Raw genomic sequence first — 11,630 nt, forward strand, 5'->3', positions numbered from 1 at the left:
ATGGGGTATAAAATTTTTACAAAGGAATATATAAGAAAAAATCTGCTGCTCAACAACAGCAAAGCCATTTGTAATATTGATATGGAAGCATCCTCAGGTTTAAAATTCAAGTTCCCCCACCCCATGTTAACTTTTCAATACTGAATTGATTTGTTCTTTTTCCTAGCCATTGTGCTCAGATGAGCGATGTGGCCCATGGGCCTCTTGTTTTTGGTTAAATTATTGTGCAGTAAAAAAGATTAAATAAGACAAATGGTTTGACAGTTTAAGCAGTCTTTGTTTTTAGGAAGATATGAGCTGTTAAGATCTTTACAGCATTAATAAAAGCTCTTTTTATGTAGTTGTTATTGTTGGATAGCAAAAACTTGAGGGACTTTTAACCCCCCTCCCTGTTACTATACGAATTTGGTTTTTCAGGTCACCCGATTCTGTTTTTGTCGGTCACCTTGTGTATGCGTAAACTTCTCACATTTTTAGCTTTTTGTCAGGAACCACTGGATCAATTTCAATCAGACTTGCCTCAAAGTATTCCTCGGGTGAAGTGGATACAAGTTTGTTTTCCCCCCTTTCACTGAAAGTGGGGATATAAAGAAGATGGTCGAACAAGGCAAGCGAATGCCTATAGTGCGACAAAACATGCAGGTGAAAAAAATAAATCTCGGTTATAACAAAATACCGGTATTCTTTGGTATTTCATCTAACATTAAAGTATACTTTATGCAAAATTTGAATATTATACACTTATCTCACTCATTGATATTATTTGACTATGAAATAGCATACAGAAACTACAGGGATACTGTACAACAGTATATCTGAGAAGTGATGTAAATCAAATGTGAATACTTAAAAACTCCAAGGGACTTTTAGAAAATTTGAAATCACAAAATTTTAAGAAAATAAAATCAAAACGTAGACTTTTCAGAACTTTGTAAAATCGTTCCCCAGGATAAATTAAAGTTCAAGCTTTTTGGCATCACAGACAGCTGCTTTTTCAATAACAAGAGGCCCAAGGGCCTTAACGGTCACCTGAGTATGATAAAACAATTTCAAGGATGCATAGAGTATAAAATGAACTGAAAGGTGAAGCTTTGTTGCCCAAAAGCAAGAAAAATAGGGTGATCATGATCAACAAAATAATTGGTCTTAATATTCATTAACAGTTCATAAATTAGATTCTAATCTGTTCCCCATTTATCACTATCACTATACAGTATATTAACAAATTATCAATGCTTCTGTACTATTTTAATCCCTTGTTGAAATCTCTTACATTGGCATCTCTTGGTCTTTGATGAATATTTAATAAGACAAGTTATTTTTGTCTCATTTTTATTTATCTACTACTTACAAGTCTATCTGATCATTAAAACTACGAAAGTACTTTTTGTATTATACAATAAAAGTTTTTGCAAAATTCTCTTATTCTATTTACCTTTCAAGTACATTATTTACAGTGATAAATTATCAAAAGTATATGGTAAAGGGGAATAACTCCTCTCAGTAGAATACAAACAAATAGAGCCCTGGCCAGGACCAGAACACTTGACCAAATGGTCCAGATGTTCAAAAATCTGGTAAAAATTCCCTTCCTTATAAAAACTTTTACTCTGTTTGCCTCAGATATGCCCAGGTGCGGAGAAGATTTTTAAATAAATAATGCATTTTTACTACAGATTCACTATATTATCAATAGAGCCCCCCCCCAACCCCCCACCCCCAAAACACCAGAGCTTCTGACCCTGGGACCATATGTTTGCTCATCATCACTTTGTTTATCTGCTTAACACTAAGGAGCAAATAGGATTATTTAATAGAATTAATGCATTTTCACTAAATTATCAAGAGCCCCACCCTCACACCAGCACATCTGACCCAGGGGTCATGAAATTCACTCCTCTGGAAGAAGCACACTTGCTCATCATAACTATACACTTAGCTTCTTTGCTTTTTTAACCAGAAGAAGAAAAGAATATTTTCAAAGAAATTTTGCTTTTTCACTTTATAATCAATAGAAGCCCCCCCCCCCCCTTCACCAGAACCCTTAAACCTGGGGTCATAAAATCCACAATTTTGGGAAGAGGCATCCTTGTGTATCATAACAATGTACTTTAGCCTGTTTAAGCAATACCCAGGGGCAGAGAAGATTTTCAAAGAAATAATTCACCTTCACTATAGGATCTATATAGCCCCGCCCTAGCACCAGAACTCCTGTCCCCAGGGCCATGAATTTCACAATTTTGGAAGAGGCATCCTTGCTTATCATAACAATGTACTTAGTTTGTTTAAATAATACCCAGGTGCAGAGAAAAAGATTTTTAAAGAATTAAAACATTTTCACTTTATAATCAATAGAGCCCCGCCCTAACACCAGAACCCCTGATCCAGGGGCCACGAATTTCACAATTTTGAAAGAGGCATCCTTGATTATCATAACTATGTATTTAATATGTTTCAATAATACCCAGGAGTAGAGAAGAAGATTTTCAAAGGATTAATGCATTTTCACTATATAATTAATAGAGCCCCACCCTAACACCAGAACCCCTGACCCAGGGGCCATAAAATTCACAATTTTGAAAGAGGCACTCTTGCTCATCATAACTATGTACTTAGTTACTGAATTTAATACCCAGGAGCAGAGAAGAAGATTTTCAAAGGATTAATGCATTTTCACTATATAATCAATAGAGCCCCGCCCTAACACCAGAACCCCTGACCCAGGGGCCATGAATTTCACAATTTTGGAAGAGGCACTCTTGCTCATCCTAACTATGTACTTAGTTAGTTTATTTAATACCCAGGAGCAGAGAAGAAGATTTTCAATGAATTAATGCATTTTCACTATATAATCAATAGAGCCCCACCCTAACACCAGAACCCCTGACCCTGGGGTCATGAATTTCACAATTTTGAAAGAGGCACTCTTACTCATTATAACTATATACTTAGTTAGTTTATTTAATACCCAGGAGCAGAGAAGAAGATTTTCAATGAATTAATGCATTTTCACTATATAATCAATAGAGCCCCACCTTAACACCAGAACCCCTGCCCCTGGGGCCATGAATTTCACAATTTTGGTAGAGGTACTCTTACTCATCATTACTATATACTTAGTTAGTTTATTTAATACCCAGGAGCAGAGAAGAAGATTTTCAAAGAAATAATGCACTTTCACTATATGATCTATATAGCCCCACCCTAGCACCAGAATCCCTGACCCTGGGGCCATGAATTTCACAATTTTGGTAGAGGACTCAATGCTTATCACAATGATGCCAACAGTTTGACTGCTTGATGTCCAGGAGTAAAGAAGAAGATTTTTAAAGATTGCATTAATTTTGGTGGTTTTAGCCCCACCCCTCAGGCCCCAGGGGGGCAGGGACCATGAAATTCACAATTTTTGTTCCCCTTCACCCATAGATGCTATATGCCAAATTTAGTTGAAATTGGTTGAGCGGTTTCAGAGAAGAAGCTAAAAATGTTCAAATGTTAACGCACATCGCACGACGCACGTCGCACGACGCACGCCGACGGACAAAAACGGATAGCAATAGGTCACCTGAGTGACTCAGGTGACCTAAAAATGGAACACGTACCTTGTCATTGGTCATTTGCAAAATTATTTTATTAGAAAACGTTCTGATTGTACACACAAGTACTCTGAAGTTGATATTAAAAGATGCTTGAGTTTCTGATTGACAATATCTGTGTAGATTTTGGAGATCAGATCTTCCAACATTCTCTCGAATTCTCAAGGGTACCAATTGCATCCCCTTATTAGCAGACATATTTTTGTATTTTTATTCAAAAACTTCTACATGAGAAGAAAACATTTGTTGTGGCCCTCAACTTGACATTTGGATATATCGACGACGTATTATCAATTAACAATACCGGTAGTTACTTCCATTCATATGTTGACTCGATGTATCCCAGTGAGCTTGAAATAAAAGATACCACAGAGTCTGGCACATTTGTTTCATATTTGGATATTTTACTTTAAAAAGACATTGATGGTAACCTAACAACAAACGTTATGATAAATGTGATGACTTCAACTTTTCTATCGTCAACTTCCCTTAAGTAGCAATAATTCCTTATCACCTGCATATGGGCTTTATGTATCCCAGTTGATTCGATATGCAAGAGCATGCTCTACGTGCGAAAAATTTCTAAAAGAGGCAAGCTATTGACAAACAAGTTGATGAAACAAGAATTTCAACAGTCTTTTAAGTCATCATTTTGCAAGTTCGGTGGTCGATACAATAAGCTTGTCAACAAATACAATATATCATTAAGTCGAATGCTGACTGACATTTTTCATACTAAATGTTAGGCCATTATTTAGTTAATTTACACACTGAATTGTCTACGGGTTTTTGCGTTTTCCCGATCATGACAAGGATCGGCAGGGGATGCTTACTCCTCCATGGCACCTGATCCTACCTCTGATGTTTTTAGAGGTCCGTGTTTGTTCTGTTCCTGATTCGTATTTTTTCTATTGACTTTTGAGCTTTATTTCTGTTATCTCCATATTTAATACTAAATTAACAGTAAAAGAGATAAAGTTGAGGGGGATTATTCGCGAAAGTTACACGTTTATTAGCGAAAGTTACGCGAAAAATATATTTTTTACCTACGAAAATGAGCTCAATAGGCTTTCGTAATTTAGTGGGACCTGGTGCTCTTGTTTATATTAAATTCTTTTATATTTTGAGATTTTTTTTAACATAGGGAAATATGATTAAAACCAGTCAATGAACATTTCATAATGTATTCGACGTAATAGGTCAAAATAGATCTACAATAACCCCAGCTTTTTGACATTTTTGCGACGGAGGAAATTGGACATGAAACCTCAATTTAAAGGTGCTTGGACACAGATTTGAAGTTAATATTTACTCAAATTTTCTGTATAATTTCATGAAATATATGTTGCTATAGCATTTCATATGAAAATTTGTTAAAAGTCTTATTTTATCTGGAAGTTATTGAAACTTTGAATTTCTGGACGCGTTTGATAGACACATCCTTGCACTTTCACAAATTTTAACTTTATCCTTATTACTTTAGAAAAGTAGCAATTTGTTGTTTATTAATGAAAAATATTAAAACTGTAATGCAGAAATTTCAGAGTAGAAATGTAGAAAGCAAAATCCTCTCACCAGTATTGTCAGTCCGTGCTCAGTGGTGTGTGCAGAGTTTAACAATTGAACACACCCGGTGAAACGTAAACATTAACAACAACAGAGCCCGTGCCCTGTTTACAAAAACAGTTTACGTTTCACGGGTGTATTCAATTTTTTAAACTCTGTACACAACTACACAACACTGAGCACGCGCTGACAATACTTAAGTGAGTGGGTTTTGCTTTCGCACATATTTACTCTGAATTTTCTGGATTATAGATGTGATATTATTCATTAATACACAACAAAATTGCTACTTTTCTTAGGTATTAAGGATAAAGTTAAAAATTGTGAAAGTGCAAGGATGTGTTAATCAAACGCCTCCCGAAATTCGTAGTTTCAATAATTTCCAGTTTAAATAAGTTTTTAATTTTATTTTCGTGTGAAATGCTATAGCAACATATAAGTTTTGATATTATACAGAAAATTTGAGAAAATATAAACTTCAAATCTGTGTCTATGCACCTTTATTAACAAATTAAAGTACTAATGTAGATTTCACAAGAAATGTTACAAGTAACAAAAATGTTTTGCTTATGTGCACAACTACGTTTAGAACCCCCCCCCCCCCTTCTTTCCCCCGAAGCTCAAGTGAAAAATTAAGAATGACAACAGAGTGAGTCATATTCATGGAATTCTATTGAAAAAAAAACGAGGTAGTTTTTAAGAAAGTAGTAAAATTTATTAAAAATTATAACAATGTATAAAAACTGTAAAACAGAAACATAAATGGAATGACAACCGTGAACTCTAAAATCTCATTGAACGCTTCCTCTGTCATGAATTGCATCATCACCAAAGATAAAACAGAGGTATACATTTACCCTGTTATATACATGTACTTATACATTATAAAGGCCCACCGGTCTATAATGTACATAATATTCGAAGTAAATATTGCCTATAATATAAGCACTATATAATCAGCAGCGACAATAAGACCGGATCATATTCTATATAGCACCAGTGAATGAACAACAGGACCTGTTCAATGTCTGTTCTCTGTGAGACATTCAGATATTTCTGAAAAAAAATAAGAGGACGCTTCCGAAGTTTTCGTTATTACTTCTCTGAATACAGCACAATCATATTTATAAAAAAAAGTCTTTGGAAACTTTTTCATCAAAGAAACGACCTCCTGATTCTCAGAAGTGTGTAAGAGCTAAATATGTCCGGCTAACACCTCCAAATTTTGCTAAGGTACACTTTTGAAAGCTACGAATGACTAGACATGGGTATATGACTATGTCTACCAGTGCCGGGTGTTAAAGTCTTGTAGCACAGAAAAGCTTCAGGGTAGCTTGGGGATGATCACACATTAATCATTGCCACTCCTGCGCAATCAAACAAAAAGACATGAAACGAGAATTTAAAAGGAAAGTTCTAAATAAAGTTACATAAAAATAACATGATAATACTTTGAATAGTTACTAAATAGTTTCGAATGCCACAATGCACTAATTACGGGGGGGGGGGGGGGGGGGCTCAGAGAAATTACCTGTGTCATCAGAAGGGTTTCTGCGAGGTGCAAAACATCGGAAGTGATCAATAAAAATTTTAAAGTCTGACTTGATTCGCTCCACCCCCGGGAATTTGATGGGTATGGCTCGGCATAGGGGACAACACACGGACGGAGCCTGAGCTGTCCGGGAATATTTCTCCCAGCATCGGAAATGGAACACTGAAATTCAATGAAACGAATAGAATGAATAATCATGGTTGTTAGAATATATTTTATTTCAAATTTGGGACAAAGAATTTTAGGACTACAAACAAATTAATTTTACCATGCTGACAGATGAGTTTTGCTTTCAGTTCATGGTTGGAATCCATTCTCTCCCAGCATATTGGACAATCGTTGCCTGTAACGTTTACAATATAAACATTATGTGATAACATTTATGAAAGCAGAAATGTTGAATGCTTTCAATAGGTCTAAATCCAAGGTATTCTTTCTTTGTTTTTATAATGTTGGTCTAAAACTTGACGAGTATAAATTTATCTATAAATTATCTAGCATACATAATTCATTCATTTGCGGTTAAAAAAAAGATCAAACATTCCTTCTCGCTAACCTAAAATATCGATTAGGATAGCTGTAAACAATATATATAAATACAACTAATTTGATGATAAAATGTCACATGCACATCAGACAGAATTAGGCCGTATCGTAAACACTACAGCCAGGATGGTAAAATGCCCCTTGACTTTATTTAGAATTGTATATCCTGATCTTGTAAATAAACACACTTAAAACTTCTATATACTGACAATTAAAGCTCTTTTCAGAAGTATGTTAATTCAGCCGCTTGTCCTACTTAGTCAAAAGAAACCACGTTTTACATGCATGCTGTGTTCTTTATTTTGAGGACACTCTAGACTTTAAAACTTCTTTAATTGTGGCCTGACCTTGCACTACAAAGAATGTAATGTATTACCTGATTGTTTTAGAATTTTCATGTTCCAACCCACAATGTAATAAGCACCACCTTTACTTGATCCATTCTTCTGAAAGAGAAAAAAAATGTGTATACTTATAGATATAGTATCAAAACTACTGGAATGTAGTTAGCACGAGTAGAGGATCCAGCGGCGGAGGGGGGTCCAGACACCCCCCCCCCCAGGAATTTCGGTTATTCAACTGATGTAGTAAAGTAACCAAAACAAAAACAAAAAAAACCTTGGATACCTGTGACTAAAAGTAGGCAAAAAGAGTCATGCATATGTTACATGTCCATCAGAATCCCCCCCCCCCCCATTGAAAAGGTTTTTCTTCAGGTCAGGTCTCTCTCACTCTCTCTTTACCTTTTACAAAAATACTAAGTAAATATTGTGTGAGTGCCTCCTCCCCCCCCCCCCCAAAAAAAAAAAACTTCTGGATTTGCCCTTCTTAATTTTATACCAGGAGACATTTTCTGCAGTTTTACATTTGTTTTAAATTCGAATAGAACCTATGTGTAAAGTAAGTAAAGTATAGTGCTATGGAACCTCTCTTACCTATCTCTGCTCAAGAACACCCAACTAACAGCGACTGGGACACTTTCTCTTTGATGTCATACATATACATATGTATATTCATCACGGAAGCGTATTAGTTTATATAACCAAGAAGTGCATGTAATTTGATTATAAATTAAAAGAATATTCTTATGGTTTTTATTATACATTCTATTTTGATTCATCCACACATTTTTTCAGTCTTTGGAATGATAACTAGGATATTCATTTATGAGCCACACATTAGATACCCCCCCCCCCCCCCCACACACACACACACCTTCTTAATGAATAAAATGTTCCTGGCCATCCGATTTTTCTAAATCATTTTCACTTTAATGACTTCTTTAATTATCATGCATGTACTAGATAAAATACCATGATCTATGTCCACTACATTGATTGGGAAGGCGATATAGTCAGGCCCGTAGAACGCGGGAGGTGGGGTGGGGGATGGGGCGGCCCCAAACTTTTTTCTGAGTATACTATTTTGCTATAGTAATTTTTCTTTTAGATGCAGGTTGCCCCCCCCCTCCCCACACACACACTTTTTGATGTTTCAAGGTCGAGCACTGGCAAATATCAGGATTCGGACAGTAAATTGACCCCCCCCCTTTTGGTCAGATTAGGTTTTTTTTGGGGGGGGGGTCCCCCCCCCACTTTTGAAACCGTTCCTACGGGCCTGATCGTGGTGAGATGACATCTTTCCTACCCTTTTAACTATTGTGGTAAAGATCTTAATGTTACACTGTCCTTCAAAATGATGCCTTGGTAGCTATGTTCAAGGTGTGTAAATTCTCCATCTTTTACAGTACTCATTACACTAGAGCCATATGTACCAGTACAGTTTGAGCCTGATCCCTCTCCCTTCTAGTCCGGTCATTCGCAATTTTAGAGTTAAAATTCTTATAGGCCTAATCTATTAAATCTCAAGTCTTATAATTTTCAGTGACATACTCCCCTTGCACCCATATCCACCTCTAGGTACCTGTTCACCATGTGATTCATCTCCTCAAGTGTTGCCCAGGTCGTCCCTGTGTATACCCTTATTGTCTGTATGTTTTATCTATATATCTACTCACGTGTTGGCCCGGGTCTCCCTCTATATTTGTAGTATGTTTGTGACACATGCACAGACAGGTAAGTGAAGTCAAAATCAGCATGATGAGGAGGGCGATACACAGAGCCATAAACACCATGTTACCCAGCTCGTACCCGTCCGGCGACATACTGAAAATAACACATACGCCATGTTACCCAACTCGTAATACTAAAAATATCCATACATCTTTATCCTAAGTTACATCAACTTCCATGCATCGCTGAGAAAATTATACGTATATACAACGAGCAGTGCTTTACTGAAAAATATTACATACACCTACTGTATACTATAAGATAAGACTTATTGATACCAATTTACATCTTATCCAGCTACATCAATCACTATTAAACTTAGAAAACACACACACACACACACACACACACACATAAACATACACTATTACACTACGTAATTACAACCCCCTCCTTCTCATCCCTAATTGTTAAGATGAATAAAAATAAAATATTATTTTGTACACTTACTACTTTTTACAAAATATTTTAAGTAACAAAACCAAAATATTTCTGATCTAAATTTGAGAACCAAGTACTTCAAAATGAAATAGTTTATCTCAAACATGACGTTAAAGTATGAAGTTACTTTTTGTGAAACCATCCATCTAACTTTCAAAACTTAAGACTATGTATTTTACCTTACATAGAGAAGTGTGTCGACGACCGCGAGTTATATGTTCTTGTGTCTTCGACCTGATTGTGCCATCTTTTATACCCTTCTTTTACAACAAAGAGCGTGTATTCATTTCACCTAATTATGTGGGGTGGATCGGGGACATGACATAAAGACAGGAGGTCGGTGCCCTGGTTCAATCGATTCTCCTTTCTTCAGTTGATACGTCAGCAATTCTGTGATCAGCTGATCCATAACGGACAAAAACTGATATGGTTTCTGTCCGACATAGAACTACTTCTAGGATACCACAGACTGTATCACACGAATTGGAAATTAATATAGTATTACACTAGAATTACATTTCAGTAATCGTTTCTCTGGAAAAATCGGCCAGAGTTTTAATTAACACGAAGACTTGAAAAGTCTGACACAGACTGCGAGATCCAAACGAACATAAATGTTAGGACACCGAGTGCGAGACCCTAATATACAGGATACTAGTATACGAACATAAAAGGGTGAGAATGGATATGACAGTCCACCTGTAGAGAAGACCTAAAAAACGGCGATTAAAAACGACAGAAAAGTTCTTAGACGGAGAAATTATAGACACGAGCAATACTGAGTATCTCATTTTGAGAATGATATGTTTCAAAGCTGCATCCTTTTCGCAAAAGAAACGTATTAAATGCATGCATATATATATAATAATTTACAAAGCGTTTACACGGGTTATCAAAATATAAAATTTCAGCCCCCCCCCCCCCCCCTTACCATCTGATCTGCTCATTGATACCACGTCACTTGCTAATATCCTCCGATTTTTACTTCTCTTTTGAAAAGTTAAACAACTACCTGTATTCCTATCGTTTCCAACTATCAACAGAAATAAGCTTTTCACACACACACATACACACACCCTCACAGAGAGAGAGAGAGAGAGAGAGAGAGAGAGAGATGATGTTTATGTAATTGGGTTGATACATCAATATTAATGTATACCTGAGTTTAAATACCCGACTTATACCCTGACACATACTATATGGATGCAGATTTCTATCGATGAAGATAAAAATAGGAAAGTTGACAGAGGAAAGCCAGTGGAAAATTTTCTCCGCTCTATATTTAGCACTCCAGAACAAAAACATTGTGTACAGAGTCAAAACTACGTTCTTGTAAATAGTATCACTGTTGTTTAAAGCATACATTCTTATAAACTTTTCCATGTAAATTTTGAATTACCGATTGTTTTCAAATTACAATGCACTCCAATATAGAATCTACGTAACCCCCCCCCCCCCCCCCAGTGCAGAGTTAAAACAAAGCACCGCCCTCTTGGTACTTGGTTGAAATAGGGATCCATTTATAATCAAGAATTGAAGCAATGTAACAAGTTAGAGTGATAAGTGATGTAATAAACAGTGATCAATTTGTAAATACAAGTAAAGGACAAGGAAAACAAAACCTTACCTGGCTCTTATAATACCCACTACAAAGATGATTAGAATAGTACCGAGAACGAGGATAAAGGAAAAGCACAAACAATTGTACGCCTCCATTCCTTTATCATGGTGGTTCCTGGGGGTGAAAACCGGGTCCCGGGGGTCGGGTTGTGAAGAACTGGACACAGACATAACCACTGACGCTGTATCTACAGATTGCATCTCAAATCATGGGGCAGTCACTTGACTGTGTTTATA

General features: G+C 36.3%; 1 protein-coding gene across 1 annotated transcript; it reads right to left on the reverse strand.

Annotated features, from left to right (window-relative positions):
- Positions 1-5,861: 5,861 nt before the first annotated feature.
- LOC133187281 (uncharacterized) lies at positions 5,862-11,630 on the reverse strand. Its single transcript, XM_061322643.1, has 6 exons — positions 11,401-11,630; positions 9,278-9,425; positions 7,637-7,706; positions 6,983-7,057; positions 6,694-6,876; positions 5,862-6,529 (listed from the first exon to the last, which is right to left on the reverse strand). The coding sequence occupies exons 1-6, from the start codon at positions 11,592-11,594 to the stop codon at positions 6,507-6,509; spliced, it is 693 nt and encodes a 230-aa protein (XP_061178627.1). The 5' UTR covers positions 11,595-11,630; the 3' UTR covers positions 5,862-6,506.

This window comes from Saccostrea echinata, unplaced genomic scaffold (assembly GCF_033153115.1).
Source record: "Saccostrea echinata isolate AGI-Se365-2 ecotype Australia unplaced genomic scaffold, CSIRO_AGI_Sech_v1 ptg000014l, whole genome shotgun sequence".
NCBI lineage: Eukaryota > Metazoa > Mollusca > Bivalvia > Ostreida > Ostreidae > Saccostrea > Saccostrea echinata.

Coding starts and splice junctions, on each gene's coding strand:
- LOC133187281 (XM_061322643.1), bottom strand. CDS start 11,594: ATGCAATCTGTAGATACAGCGTCAGTGGTTATGTCTGTGTCCAGTTCT. Junction 9,426..11,400: donor GTGGGTATTATAAGAGCCAG/GTAAGGTTTTGT, acceptor TGTTATTTTCAG/TATGTCGCCGGACGGGTACG. Junction 7,058..7,636: donor GAAAATTCTAAAACAATCAG/GTAATACATTAC, acceptor TAAACGTTACAG/GCAACGATTGTCCAATATGC.